The sequence below is a fragment of the Cyphellophora europaea genome (assembly GCF_000365145.1).
Source record: "Cyphellophora europaea CBS 101466 unplaced genomic scaffold supercont1.8, whole genome shotgun sequence".
Taxonomy (NCBI): Eukaryota; Fungi; Ascomycota; class Eurotiomycetes; order Chaetothyriales; family Cyphellophoraceae; genus Cyphellophora; species Cyphellophora europaea.
The window spans coordinates 457,941-472,759 of record NW_008481814.1 but is presented as its reverse complement, the minus strand read 5'-3'; the positions used below and the strand labels follow the sequence as shown (position 1 = coordinate 472,759).

General features: G+C 54.5%; 6 protein-coding genes across 6 annotated transcripts; 5 read left to right on the top strand and 1 right to left on the bottom strand.

Annotated features, from left to right (window-relative positions):
* Positions 1 to 448: 448 nt before the first annotated feature.
* Positions 449 to 2,419, top strand: HMPREF1541_07978 (uncharacterized protein; the record flags this gene model as incomplete). Its single annotated transcript, XM_008722300.1, has 1 exon — positions 449 to 2,419. One exon carries the CDS (start codon positions 449 to 451, stop codon positions 2,417 to 2,419), a length of 1,971 nt encoding a protein of 656 aa, XP_008720522.1.
* A 587-nt stretch (positions 2,420 to 3,006) lies between these two features.
* On the top strand, positions 3,007 to 5,400 carry HMPREF1541_07977 (uncharacterized protein; the record flags this gene model as incomplete). The annotated part of the gene is made up of 1 exon (XM_008722299.1): positions 3,007 to 5,400. One exon carries the CDS (start codon positions 3,007 to 3,009, stop codon positions 5,398 to 5,400), a length of 2,394 nt encoding a protein of 797 aa, XP_008720521.1.
* A 2,323-nt stretch (positions 5,401 to 7,723) lies between these two features.
* HMPREF1541_07976 (uncharacterized protein) lies at positions 7,724 to 9,938 on the top strand (the record flags this gene model as incomplete). Its single annotated transcript, XM_008722298.1, has 2 exons — positions 7,724 to 9,652; positions 9,699 to 9,938. The coding sequence occupies 2 exons, from the start codon at positions 7,724 to 7,726 to the stop codon at positions 9,936 to 9,938; spliced, it is 2,169 nt and encodes a 722-aa protein (XP_008720520.1).
* A 734-nt stretch (positions 9,939 to 10,672) lies between these two features.
* Positions 10,673 to 11,079, bottom strand: HMPREF1541_07975 (uncharacterized protein; the record flags this gene model as incomplete). Its single annotated transcript, XM_008722297.1, has 2 exons — positions 10,673 to 10,981; positions 11,029 to 11,079. 2 exons carry the CDS (start codon positions 11,077 to 11,079, stop codon positions 10,673 to 10,675), a joined length of 360 nt encoding a protein of 119 aa, XP_008720519.1.
* An 820-nt stretch (positions 11,080 to 11,899) lies between these two features.
* Positions 11,900 to 13,418, top strand: HMPREF1541_07974 (uncharacterized protein; the record flags this gene model as incomplete). Its single annotated transcript, XM_008722296.1, has 3 exons — positions 11,900 to 12,284; positions 12,343 to 13,233; positions 13,285 to 13,418. 3 exons carry the CDS (start codon positions 11,900 to 11,902, stop codon positions 13,416 to 13,418), a joined length of 1,410 nt encoding a protein of 469 aa, XP_008720518.1.
* A 242-nt stretch (positions 13,419 to 13,660) lies between these two features.
* Positions 13,661 to 14,791, top strand: HMPREF1541_07973 (uncharacterized protein; the record flags this gene model as incomplete). The annotated part of the gene is made up of 1 exon (XM_008722295.1): positions 13,661 to 14,791. The coding sequence occupies one exon, from the start codon at positions 13,661 to 13,663 to the stop codon at positions 14,789 to 14,791; it is 1,131 nt and encodes a 376-aa protein (XP_008720517.1).
* Between the last annotated feature and the right edge of the window lie 28 nt (positions 14,792 to 14,819).

Below are 14,819 nucleotides of genomic sequence, written 5' to 3'. Positions count from 1 at the left end.
CTTGAGAAGTGGTGCGCACAATAATGTAGCTCTACGTCAATTTGAACCGTCCATAATGCAGTGAATGGACGCCTAGTTGCCTTGTCTTGGCATGGAAGGTTGGCTGTGAGTTAGGTCACGACCGGCTTGGTGCTTTGTCGAACTCATTTTCTAAAAATGATAATGTATTGAGTCACCTCAACCACTAGTCAACTGCATCGCATTGCTTCTGAGATTGCAGACATAATATGACTGAGGCTGGAGGAGTTGAGTACTTTCATGCATGGGTGACGATTTGGAATGCTGAGCGCTGATTTGTCAATACCTGTACGTTCGTCTCATTTGCCTCGCGGCGGCCGGGTGACGCTATGAGAGCTTCTGACTCTCTCGAACCCACCATCTTTGCTTGCGCCCCCGCATGAGGGACTTGCAGACCGAGCTATCTTCTATCCGAGCAGCAGCAAGCGCCATGTCAACGAACCCAGCCCACGTTGCTCACGCGCGTGGCGGCAGCGCACGACTCATCCCGCCACAAGAGCTGATCCGCATCCGCAAGCTGTACCTCGAGAAGCGATACAAGAACTGTATTGCCGCCTGCGATGAGCTCGTTCAAACCCCACCGTCAACGCCGGTCACACCCTCTTTCTTCACAAACACGCCTCTCGAACTTCACCCTGTACATCGCATGTTCCTCGTCTTTCACCAGGCGATCAGCTATGAGAGCATGGGCCTTGCGGCACACAAATACTCGCAGAACAAGTTGAGATTTTTTGAGTCAGCCAAAGAGAGATTCGATGTCGCGCTAGAGGTGCTGCCACAACCGTTCGCTGGTGGCGAGAATGGCTCTTATGGAGATGATCAGGCCGGCTCCCCTATTTCACAGATCGATCCCAATGATGAGTCAGGTTATGGTAGCAACTCTTCAAAGCCGAACTCACCTCTCGATGCTTCTGATGTGTCTGAAGATGAAGCAACTTCTCCTTTCCCCGACCGTTCGATGGATGAAGCTGGTGTGACAAAGCACGAGGAGACTCTATCACTCACAGGACTGGGAGGAGACACATCTTCAGACATACCTCGCATGCAAGTCTCTCAGCGCACAAGAGCAGTCTCCATCGAGAGTCTCGCTTCTGACGCCTCCGGTCCTTCCTTCTCGCGGATGTTCGCTATTCCCGACTTCAGCAAGTACTCACCGCGACGAGACCGCGTCGAGCAAGACTCAGACCTGTCTGATACCGGCAGCGAAACACCCAAAGCCAACAGATCGGCCAACATGCTGCCACGCAGCACGCCCGTGGTGCAAGTCGTGTATGCGGACTCCGACTCGAGTGACGATGAAGATACAGATAACCAAAAGCAAATGGGGTGGCTACCGCGATCTTCGCGCAGTCTCAATCTCGCCGCTCATGAGGTGAACAGCAGTGATGAGGAATCTGATGACGCCGTAGGTACTCCCAGCAAGGCTCCGACGCCCTTGGCTCTCGCAACCCCAGTCATTGCCGCCATTGATAGCTTGAGCAAGCCTGCAGCAGGCAAAGCGCAAGTGTTTCGTCTGAGTGCAAGCCTGTCATCCAACCACATGCTGTGTGAAGACCTGATGCCGCCACCTCTCTTCAGCAAGTACAAGAAGGTGGCAAAGATCCAATCTGACGACCCTGCGGCCACCAGTAGAAGTCCTCGACCGTTACCTCGGATGCCATTCTCCTCCCATAGCCAACTGAACCTCTTACCCGCACGCAAGACGGCAGTTCAGACACTCATCTCCAAATACGAGGGGACGATACCTGGGCCCGACACCCCCTCTTCATACACGACCGCGACTCCGCCACCCTCTACCCTGACGCAGACGACGTTGCACACGCCCATCACGCCTCGCTTCAAGATGATTCACCACGCCTTTGACACAGCCGTGGCAGAAGACCACCTGGCAGCATACCTTACTTCTCGCTCCCTAGCCAACTACAACGCGCAGCTTGCAGCATTTCGCACCTGTCTCCTCACCGTCTCGGAACACGTTGGCGAGCTCCTTGTGGCGGCTGAGACTCTTCAGCGCCAGCACGAAGAAGAGAAGCGTCTTGCAGCACTGCGCGACGCCCCAGATGGCCTTCCCACAAATCGGCTCGCCAGCATGTGGTTGCTGTCCACTCCCGGCAAACCCACAGGAGCCAACGGGTGGCATGGTGGTGCCGGTCGGCGTCTTCAGGACTCGACTACTCTATCGGCTTCACGGTCGCAACTGCTGGCTCGCTCAGAGTCGCTGCGTGGACGGAAGAAGTTACCTCTGCGGAACCGCGTGGAGGAGTCGGAGGAGAGGCGTGCGGAGCGGATCAAGAAGCTGCGGGATCATGGGTTTCACGTGCGCAAGGAACGGTACGGGTGGAAGGGCGGCGATTACTATGAGGCATTTAGACGGAAGGCAGAGATCGAATTGGTGGCTTGAGATCCTGTGCGTCGAGGCTGCGATACTACGACTGGGCAACGTCACAGGGCTAAGGATGGTTTGTCGTCAGAAGAGCAGACAACACGCCCGGCGACTGGTCAGGCGTGGTGCTATGATGGGAAAGTCTGAGATTCGTGTATGGTCTAATTGTGCGGCTTGTGCGAGCAGAAGAGCGTAAGAAATGTGCATGGCGATGTCGGCCGGGACAATGACCGGGAAGAGACCACCCAGCCAGGCTAAAAGTAATGAGTGAACAGGGGCTGCGTTAGGCCCGGAAGCGATTATCTTATCAATCGGTCTAGGCGCCTTCTCCCGCCCAATCGATGCCCAGCTCCACGCCATTCTGTCTCCTCCCTGCTCCCCACTGCCATCCTCCAGCGCGCGCGACAAGCGGAGAGCTGGAAAAGAGAATGCCACACGTCGTGGCGGCCCGCTCTTCGGAGTGGGCCGGTCAGGCAGTAGACATCCTTCTCAGTCTTTGTGGTGCTTTTATGCCTCTTGTATATTTACCGAGACTAGGTCTTCAACGGCGCACGCATCCAAGGACCGGCCACTAATACACAACTGCATATCTATGGCAAAGCAGTATGAGAGCATGGCTTGTACAACAGAGCCTACCCTTCCTCCTATTGCCCCCGCTTGTGGCCGCTCACATTAAAAGCTGTGTGGGAGCGTGTGAGCTCGCCCTCAGTCATGTCGTCTTCCCAGATGTCAACGCAAGCCTAGGATATTACCCGGCACAATGCGGAAGCAAGCTACGCATCACTTCCGTCTATGTGTGTATGAGATCGTACTGCCGACCGGGCGAGATCGCCGCCGGATGGCCTGAGCTTAATCAGGACTGCGAGCTGTATGCCAACATCACACTGCCACCATTTTCGACCATCGGCAATGTCACAGATGAGGACGTCGCCCACTTCCGCCAGCTTGGCGTCGATGAATTCGACGTTGGCCTCAAGCTTGATGAACCCGCGCTCCCCACCAGCCCCCTTTTCCATCTCGCATACAGGACCAAGGATGCCTGGAACAACTCTGTCACCACCAGACACGCCTACGGCAATGCCATGTTCTACTTCTGGGCAGTTGTCGTCGTTATTGGACTTGCCAACCGGTGGCTGACTGCGAGCCATCCGCGTTTTGCAAGCGATGCTATAGAAAACAGTCCCAAATCCGCTACCTGGCTGGCGCTGAAGCGCCTTCTCCAGCGCTATCTGACGATTCCGGCAACCCTATCGCACCACTGCGCAGATCCCATCGGCTGGTGCACCGTTCCTCCACGCATGCAGTCGCTGGCCCTGCTCATGTTCGCTGCCATCAACCTCATCCTCAGCTGCACCACCTACGAAGTCTTCACCGGCAATTTATACTGGACACCGATTGTGCAATGGACGCGCTACATCGGCGACCGCACCGGAATCCTCGCCACCGCCAATCTCCCCATAATCTGGCTCTTCGCCACCCGCAACAACCTGGTCCTTCAGGTCACGGGCTGGAGTTTCGACACCGCCATGCAATTCCACCGCTGGGTCGCGCGTATCTCCACGCTCGAAGCCGTGGTTCACAGCCTCGCTTACACCCTCTGCGTCATCCTCGGCCAGTCCTGGCAGACCTACTGGCAGGAATGGACGCTGCGGTACTGGAGCATGGGCGCGCTCGCTACCCTCGTCATGTGCCTCTTATGCGCGCTGTCCCTCTACCCGATGCGCACCCACCACTATGAGCTCTTCCTCACTCTGCACATCTCTCTCGGCATCCTGACCCTGCTGGGCATGTACTATCACATCGAAATCTTCCACGGCGCCTACGACTGGTACCTATATCCCTGTCTAGCCGTCTGGCTGCTCGACCGCGCCGCCCGGATCGCCCGTTTGGCTTACCTCAACTTCCCCATCCGCCACTCAACCATATCCTGGAACCAAACCACCAACGTTGTGACGCTTGCTGTGCCCTGCGCCGTCAACCGTCAACCAAGACCTGGCGAGTACTACTTCCTCTACCTCCTGCACGACAAGAGCTTCTATGAAAGCCACCCTTTCACCCTAAGCTCCTGGAACGTCGCATCCCTCGGCGGTGCCAAACCATCTCTCAACTTCCTGATCCGCCCTTACGATGGCTTCACGCAACGTCTGGCCGACATGGCGCGAATCAACAAGGCTGGTAGTGGGAATAGCGGTGGTGGATTCTGCAAAGCGCGCGTCCTGCTCGAAGGGCCGTACGGCCCCCGCCACGACCTACGGAGCCACGATTCCCTAACGTTCGTGGTTGGCGGAACGGGCATCGCGGTCGCACTGGCGTACCTGACAGATCTGTGCGCGACTATCGCGGACAAGGGACGATTATACAGAGCCAGCCACTTTCGCATCGTTTGGGCGGTGCGGCATCGAGCTTTGTTCGAGCACGTCTACGAGCACGAAATCAAGCCCCGGCTGGAAGAAGTCATGGTCGACATGGCAGCTAGTGCGCCGTTTCACCTGGAGCTGGACGTCTACGTCACACGAGCGGACGGCGCCGTGAGTCCGGATAGCTTCGGTGCAGCATATTCCCGGACTATTGCGGGACCGACGCATGAAGACACCTCGGAGCACTCACCACTACTTTCGCCGGCATCGAGCCCGCCGCCCACTCGCGAGACGTCCCCGCCCCTACCCAACCTGCCCTCCCCACCGAAGTCGACTTCTATCCTGCACAACAACGCGCATGTCACCATTCACTCCATAGGCCACCCCCCGATCCCGAGCATCATCCTCTCGGCCTGCCGCTGGACCTTCTCCACCAACGCCTCCCTCTCCGACACCGCCTCAGAGGATGAAGACAAGTCGCGCCACCCGTCGCGTCGCCGCCGCGAGCCCCGCATCGCCATCGTGAGCTGCGGGCCGCCGAGCCTGGCAGACGCGGTACGGACGGCGGTCGTTGAAGCACTAGGCGAGCACGTCGGCGGCGTCGGAGATGTCGACTTCTACAATGAGAGCTATAGCTGGTGATACAGACGTGTGCTCCCTTGATGACACGAGCTTTGCCCGTACAACTAGCTAGATGAGGCCAAGGCTGGCCGGTGCAGCGTATCGGCCAGGTCCCGCTCCCGAGCGTGAAATTGGGCAATGTGTCTCGCCGTCGCGCTAGACTACACTATCAAGCCCGTCTACTTGTATCCGAAATATGAAACTGCAAGTTCAGACGCTGAGTCTGCGGGTGCTGGGTCACCGCCTTGGTCAACCATGAACACATTGTTCTGGTGGTCTGTTTCCCGCTGCCACTGGTTGTAGCAGGGCTGAGGCATCGCGTCGGCCGATAATCTACCCACAGCCGTTCTAGGGCACCACGGACAAGAAGGCGCCCAAATATTAGGGAGGCGTCGAACTCAAGTCGTCGAGAAGGTCGTCGAGAAGGTCGTGCTTGGAAAGATGTGCGATTGTCATAGTGTCTGCAACTACAGACAAACTATGGAGGGGGAGGGGGGGCCGGCGCCGTTTCTAAGGCGCTTTCTTATCAGATGCGAGTCGACAAGCCCGAAGAAGGCTGTACTGTACCATGCCTGCCGGTATCAAAGCGAGCGTTGCAAGAACCTCGCCTGTTACCGTGCCAGATCGTTCCACAGGCCAGCTGTGTATGGCACCTGGCCGAAATCTGATTCGTAATCCGCGAGCAAGGCTTCAATGCTGTGTATCAGGGCAAGTAACGCAGTATCAGCGCCTCCAGCCCGTGCTTTCGTGGTTTCAGTCTCCTCTATTCGAACCAGGAGTTCTATTATGGCACCAAGTCTGCGATGAAAGCCCTCCAAAGTTGTTGGATCTGCGGGAAGTAGCGATTCAAACGTCCTTAGTCTGCGCGTCAAGGGAGTCTTTTTGCGCGCTCGGGAGGATGATGAGTGCTGCGATCTGATACGGGACAAAATGCGCATGCGATTCAACGCAAGAGTGGCACGAAGTAATGCATAGTTGCTGATGCTTTGGTGCCCTGTTGCCGTCAGTTCTCAAGGACCGGCCCTGGCTTCAGCTTGAAGGACTTCAACTATTCCACGTAAACTTTCGAGAAGAACATGATGCCTGCCCGAGTTGGCTGCTAATTGAATAAAGAGTCCGCAGCTTGACCGAAATTCTTCGACGCATACCGCTAGAACGTGCAGGGGATCGTCTGAGTACGCGACAACGAATGCTAGCTGTTGAGCTACAATAATCTCGTGCTTGAGAGAAAGCACTCTGCCATTTTCTGGCTCATCCCATGAGTCATGTTGATCGACCGTGTTAACGCCAGGTGTTCCAGGCACAGCACCTTGGCTCCTTAATAATGCTATGCTTGCAGCTAGATGATCAGTATTCTCTCCCATGGTCTGGGTACTTGAGCTGATGTGTAGTGGCCATCGGCCGTTCTATTTTTGTATCGCAGGTCCCGGTTGGTATGCCTCGCCAGATGAACTTGTTCGAGGGGACCGACTCATATCCTGGCACAGCGAACCAGAGCCGAGACGCAGTTTGGTCCGCAAGGCTGGCACAATGCAGACTGGCTAAGCTCGGCCACTGGCACCGACTGGAGCCACGTATCCCGACGCACGCCCTCCAGCTCGTACCGATGGTGACCACGTACGTTCGCATGAACTTTGGAACGGTACGTCTGATAGGTACAGGAGCCAACCCCCTGCGGGCTTCTTGTCCGTGATCTCTCCCAACCATGAACCACAGCCTGGTGATCTGATGTCGCACTTCCCTTTCCCACACCTAGTACTTGGAGGTTGGGGACTTCCCTATTGGACCAACTCTTCACTAAACTTTCCGATTTTGTTCTAAAATGCCGTACCGCAAGTTAGCGGCCGCTTAGCATCCTGCGAGGTCAGAACAACCGACAGCATGTTAGCACGTCTACATCAAACATCACCCACTGCGCATGATGCAGACAAGACAGTCCAATCCCAGCCTTCGGAATGCTGTAGTTGCAATCCCACTGATCTGCTCATCTCGAAGGCCATACTAAATGATGCCGGGCCTGTAGACCCTGCACGCCGGAGCTTGACAATGCAACCACCAGAAGATGGATCCAGGTGACTCGTATGCGTGAAGGGTCGCTTCACTAACATCTGAACTTGCTGCCGAATATCCTAACCCATGCTTCATAAACCCTTGCGAGATCCTCGCACTCGAATGCTGAGACACAGCACGCCATTCCAGGTCAGCGGACGATTATTGACATGTACGCCCATTGAGTCCCACCATCCATACTAGTATTGCATCGACGGCTTCACAAGATCTCCTTGGATTTGTGTGACTGCACATGAGGCTGCTAGCGTCAGAGGAAATGGACTGTAACAGACACATGACAAGCACTGGACCGTCGACTGCCTCTCTGGAGGAATTACAGTCCGACGAACAACGTCACGTCCTCGACACCATTGGCCAAATCCGAATGTGTGGTTTGGATGCCGTCCTTTCTCTTCCACAGCTTGTTGTGTGCGGCGATCAATCATCCGGCAAGAGTTCCGTGCTCGAGGCATTAACGGGAATCCCTTTCCCTCGCAGCGACAACCTGTGCACACGGTTCGCGACCGAGATTACTCTTCGTCGTGGGCCGCTCGAAACGGTTCGTTTGCGTATCATTCCCGACTCTGCGCGACCATCCGCGGAGCAGACAGCAATCTCCTCCTTTTCGGAAATGATTCAGGACCTCGCTGAGCTACCTGCGGTCACAGAAGCGGCAAAGCTGACGATGGGACTGAATACACCGACGGATTCGAAGCGAGCGTTCGCTCAGGATGTCCTGAGTATCGAGATTGAAGGACCTCACCGACCTCATCTGACACTAGTTGATGTCCCTGGCCTAATCCAGACCGATACCAAGGGCGTAACCAAACACGATCTCGATATGGTCAGAAAGATCACCGACTCCTATATCGAGCAACCCCGAACGATTTGCTTGGCTGTCGTTTCCGGTGCTAACGACTACGCAAATCAGGGCATCCTTACCAGGGTGCGAGAAGTCGATCCCGAGGGAGAGCGGACTCTCGGCATCATCACGAAGCCAGATCAGCTTCCTCCTGGATCTGGCAGCGAAGCAGCCTTTTTAAGTCTTGCTCGGAATGAGGACATCTTCTTCAAACTTGGCTGGCATGTGGTCAAGAATCGAAAATTTGAGGAGTCTCATTACTCACTTCGCGAGCGGCACGCTTCCGAAGACTCCTACTTTCGGAGCTCAAACTTCAAAGAACTTCCGGCCGACTCTCGTGGAGTCGACGCGCTTCGATCGCGACTCAGCCGTCTCCTCTTTGATCATGTGAAGCGCGAGCTGCCCAGCCTGCGTAAAGATCTTCAAGTTGCCCTATCGGAGACGATTTCGCAACTTGACAGCCTTGGCTCGCAGCGAGTAACATCTCAAGAGTGCAGACATTACCTTACTGACCTCAGTTTGACTTGCATGGGCATTACGAGCGACGCTATCCGCGGCCACTATGAGGGCGACTTTTTCGTCGTGGTGGGTGAAGATGATTTCGAAGTCGATTTCGAAGTCGATTCCTCGTCGTGTCTCCGTCGGCTTCGTGCCGTGATTCAACTCGCCAACAACCAATTTGCGACAAGGCTGCGCACGGAAGGAGCAAAATACGAAATCGGAAATGGCAGGTTCGTGGGCAAGACAGACGTCTCCCAGTCTAACAACGACATGCCCAGCTCTCCGGTTGTACTCTCCCTGGCGGAGGGTCGAGCTTGGGTCAACCGCGTCCTTCTTCGGTCGCGAGGTCGAGAGCCCATGGGCAACTACAATCCCCTTGTCATCGGCGAGCTGTTCTGGGAGCAGTCTTCCAAATGGAAAGACGTGGCTCAGCAGCATTTATGGGTGGTGTCTGCTGCCTGTCAGATGTTCTTTGACACCCTGCTACGGGAGAAGTGCGCCCGAGATGTGTACACTCGTCTGTCCGTGACCAAGGTGTCCGAAGTGTTGAAGGACCGAGAGCAGAGAGCGCACGAAGAGCTGGACCGGCTCCTTGTTGATAAACAAGACTTTCCCATTATTCACGACCCTGCGTACGCAAAACGACTACAGGAGGCGCGAAGGGAAAGAACCGAGGTTGACCTGGCAGCATCTGTGGAGGCTGCTACCACACGTAAGCGGCTGGATGCGTGTCAGTCCGATCACACATCTGCCAAAGTTGACGTTGCAGCAGCGGTTCGTAACTACGGCGATAAAGTTGAGCATGATTTGGAGCAATACAGCTGTGATGATGTCCTGGACAGCCTGCTCTCTATTTACGCTGTGGGTACGATTTCTTAAGGCTGTCAGAATGCTAATCTTGCACTAGGCGCAACAACAAACGTTTGTGGCGAATGTCGTTGCACAGGTGGTAGAGAGGCATCTGGTACGCGGACTTGACAAAGTCTTTTCTCCTCTCGACATTATCGGCATGACCGACGGTGAGGTAATGAGTGTGGCGGCTGAGCCGGAGTCAGTAAAACGCAAAAGACAAATCTACCTCGACCGCCAGAGGAAATTGAGACAGGGCGAATCTATCTTCCAGAAGGTCGTAGGAAGTATGTTCTGAAAGCGCGATGTATCAATTTAGACGGTATGCCGAACATTTTCTTGAGAAACAGCAATACCATGTCATACATATTCCTGCTAAGTTCCATACAGCTTGTCATTTTCTCACAGCAATCGTTGTTGGTGGTCGCCGGGACACCAAGCCTGAATGCTTCCACTCCAGGTGTCGACCTTTGTTACACCGTCGGGAAATCTACATAGACTACACCAGAGCGGCTCTGATGGTGGGAAGAGGCCACAGAGACGTCGGACTGCCAGTTTTGAGAATTTGCTGGACTCCCGCAGTCGAACACATCTTGCTGCGCTCTCAGAGATTCTAGCTCAGCTAGCTTCTGCTGGATTACAGCTCGACGCAACTCAGGCAATCGCTGTCGTGTGACAGGTGAGTAGACGCTGCGGAGATGAGCAACCACTCCGTCGAATTTGTTGCCGCTTTTTGGTAAAAGCTTCGTCCAACTGTTAACTGATGAGAACGAAGATCCGGAGATCACTTTCGGTAGGAACCTACTGGGTCTCAGGGAGATCCTGACCCAACACGAATATCACTCCTTCCCCCAGAGCTTTCTCCAGGTTTCTGTACCGAGAACCCGCATCTTTCATTTGATTGAAAGTCATCAGCACGTGCTTGTAATCTAGGCCAACATCTCTGCTTGCTAGTTGAGTAATTTGGAGACTGTCAGGTTGCATTGGTCGCTCTACCAAAAGAAGACAAAGGAGTCTTCGTACGATACGAGACTAGGCATCGTCTCGCTCGGTTTGGATAAAGCTTTTCACGATCTCGATAAGAGGAACCTTAGACATGTGAGATCTCCTCCCAGGTCGGACCCAGAATGTATATGGATCTTGAAGCCAGTTGTCTAATTCGGCGTGCAGCAAGGTAGAGGTGATTTCGTCAGGACCCCTGAGGGCGAAAAACTTCGCCATTCGGTTTTCGTCGTTTTCACCTTTTCTTTTGATGTGGTAGTTGAGAATTCTTGCGAATGCTTCGTCGTGACTGCTTCGATTGTGGATCCACGCGAGGAAGGAATTGATCTCCTCGGCTTCCTACGTTTCTGTGAGTACAGGCAGCCGGTACCGAAACATTCGATTACCTTATCAGGCGCGGTGAAACACCCTTCGGCCGGGTACACGAAGTCCCCCATCGGAACACAACCCTAAGATGTTGGAGCCTAGCATAGAACCGATGGTGAACCATGCTAGATATAAACGAAAGGCACCAGAGACATCCCTCATCGAGGTGTAGCAACGCCCTGGAGTTCAGAAAAACTCAATGTCGAGCTAAATTGACACACGGCAGATTAGTCTGCAGCACAGACTCATGACCAAGGAGGTTGCATCGCAGGACCAACTGCACTGGCCAATTATCGTTCTTAAGCCAATGATAACCGCAAATAATTGCACCAACCAAGCGCGACAACATGGCACGGATGCTCTGACGTGAGTCCCGACCTGCCGAGCCATGCAGTCAAAGGCGGACTTTCGAACGACGACGAATCAGCATGAACGTGGTCCAACTCCTCTCTTGAACGCAAGCCTTGGACTCAATGATTCAGCATCGAATGACAATCTCAAGAAGACAACTTCCCGAGTCGATTGGCCTCCCCATTTCGAACTCGGCTCTCTCCAGCCCCTGGCTGCACATCGGGATCAAGAAGCCGCTGAGGTGGCTACAATGCTATCGGCTGCTCAGATATCTCAGCTTGATGGGACATGGAGCTGGTGTTATTCAACAAATAGTCATGATCCTTGACCTTTTCCTCTTTGTTTTGGTCTAGGACAGTCATATGCTCACCCATATTTCGTCGAAGTTCATGAACAAGGCCAGCGGAGGTTGGCACTTCTCTTTGGCTCGAAACAATGAGGACCCAAAAGCCTCCCTCCAACCCGAGAAACAAAACACTCCACCGCTTCTACGAGCCATTGGTCCTTCTTGGTGTCCTTAATAGGGTCCAAGGTGAGAGAATGCCGCGTCCAAGGGACAACCTTTCGCCTCCCGACAATGAATCAACAGCCGATCTCCGCAGACGGTTACTAGATTCATTGGCATACATCTGCGACAGTGAGAAGGGCGGTGACACAATGACGGCAATATTTGTGTCATCTCCGCCTCTCACGTATCATCTGGCCCGTAACAAAAAGCCCTCCGATCCCGGCGAGGTGTTGGCTTTTCTCAAATCCGTGCTCAACCAACTGGAGAATGTCGACGAACATGATAGGGATAGGAGTCAAAGTTTGCTTGCCGAATGTATTCAATTTAGCGAGAAAAGGATCAAAGCTTACAAAAGAATGCTTCAGATAAGATTGAAGATCTGCTTCGAATTGGCAGCAGGAACCGAGATTCGTCAACGTAAAACCTGACACCTCCCTCTGATCTGGAACTGGCGGCTAACTGTAGATAACCCCAGGGCTGCAAAAGATTGCGCAAGTCCTCGAAGAGTCAGCCGAGTCGTATGTTGACCTTTGCCGAAGATGTTTCGCCATGGTCAAATCGCAGGATATGAGCATCATTACCGCACAAGCAATTAGGAGTGAAGATTACGGACATGGTCGCAATCCGTTTGCCGAGCTACGACATTTTGTTGGCCGGATAGGCAGCCACGTCCAGGTCGTAAAAGTGCTGTTGGTTGCGGCCAGACGCCTCCCAATTCTGTTCAAAGACTTCGAGATCGAAATTGTCACTGGACCTACCTCTCCCGCGCCCATTCCAAGAGCAAGGAATCAACTGACGCTTTCTGGGATCGCGAACCGCCTGGCCAGCAACGACGGAGAGCTGACGAAGGAGGTCCAAGGTCGCCTCGAGCTGTTGAACCAAGCCATGGACCTAGAGCAGACTATCCGAAAGGAATATTCAGAAAAAGGTCAGAAGCCACAGATCCATGCCGAGCTCATTCTCCTGGAGCATTATTACCGCAACCGTGAGATACTCCAGTTCTACGACAGCGATCGTTACATTGGCGCGAGCAAGCCAGCATGCTACTGTTGTAGCTTGTACTTTCGCGAGCACCCCGGAGACCTTGCCCAACCGGCTTCCCACCAGAAGATCTATCTCAACTGGGTGCCACCGATGAGTGCTTCGGATGCCCAGGAGCAAAATTCGGAGAGCGCGATCCATGAGAGGGCAATGCTGAATAGGATGGTCAAATCAATTCGTACCACGGCCATCGAACAACTGAGGCAACAAACAGGGCCCTCAAAACGCATGCGGCAATTCGACTCGATCACATGGGAGAGTCTGCCCAGAGGCTTGGATCCTGCTATTCTCGATGCTGTCAGCCTTGGTAAACCTCCAGATACAGGTGAGATCTGTTGCCCGTGGAAAGCTAACACTGCGTCGCTGACATTCGCAGTACCCAAAGCCAAGGGCAGGAAAAATCCCAAGAAAGCTGAGACAGGTATTTCAGAATTGCTCACAGAGAAGATGAGTATCAGCGATGGCGACGACACAGACGATGAGGGCGGCGTAGCATTGGTCACGAGGTAGAAGAATGAAGTGATGAATTCGCATACAGCAGAGATTCGCTGCCCGACATCTCCGCGTTTTCAGTCCGCCAGGTACCACCCCCTCAGTAGATGGTCTTGGCAATGAGACGCCACTGACGATGCTCCCCACCACGAGCCAGTAGAGGTAAGCTTTCAGGGTGTGAGGTACATGTACATATTGCTCCAGTGTCCACGTGGGGAATATCTGGGGTAAAACACACAAACCTCGCCAACTTTCCAATAATGTATCGAGCACTGCTCCTATTAAGTAGCCTGCCATTCACAGCCTGGGCGCAACAAGGCAACGCCACCTCGGCTACAGAGCTGCCCTTCAACATCACCGAAGCGACCGTCGAGGGCGACGCCAACTACACCGCACCAATCTTCCCCATCCTGCCCTTCAACAAGTACTCCGGCAACCCCATCCTGACGCCGAACCCGGCCAACGATTGGGAGTCGGCCTACCTGTACAACCCGACGGCCATTGTGCTCAACGAGACCATTTTCCTGCTATATCGCGCGCAGAATGAGTCCAAGACGTCGTCTATTGGCCTTGCATGGTCGACGGATGGCGTGAGCTTCACGCGTCTGTCCCAGCCCATCCTCTACGCGACCGAGGCGTGGGAAGCGATCGGTGGGACCGAGGATCCGCGGCTGGTGCGCATCAACAATACCTTTTACATGACCTACACAGCCTTTGACAACTCGTCCGCCCAACTCTGCATTGCCAGCTCTACCGATCTGCTGAACTGGACGAAACAGCCACCCTTGTTTCCGGGGTGGCAGGATGTCGCTTACTCGGACATTGACGTGCCCAGCCCGCGGCTCAACCACAGCAAATCCGGCGCCATCGTCAGCGAGCCCACCGCCGACGGTCTGTATCACATGTATTTTGGAGATTCGTTCTTCTACCACGCCACATCGCCAGACCTGCGGAACTGGACTGCTCAGCCGCCGGACGCATACTTCGCCGCCCCCATGAATCCCTGGGAGAACCGGTTGATTGAACCTGGGCCGGCACCGATCAAGACGCGAGACGGCAAGTGGTTGCTCGTATACAACGGCATGACCACAGGGCGTGTTGGTTACCCGCAGAACCAGTACTCGGTGGGACAGATGTTGATCGATCCGACGCTGAGCTTCTTGCCCAACTTGACCGTGCAGGAAGGGCAGTACCAACCAGCATTGAGGAATGGGCCTGTGGCTAGACTGGAACACCCTTTGCTAGTGCCGGAAGCAGGCAACGAGCAGGAAGGGCAGGTTGACCAGGTGGTCTTTGCCGAAGGCCTTGTGCAGTTCAAGGGCAAGTGGTATCTCTACTACGGCCAGGGAGATAGTGAGCTCGGCGTGGCCATTGCCGATGTACAGCCATAGTGATTCGCTGCACTCGGTGCAGGCAACT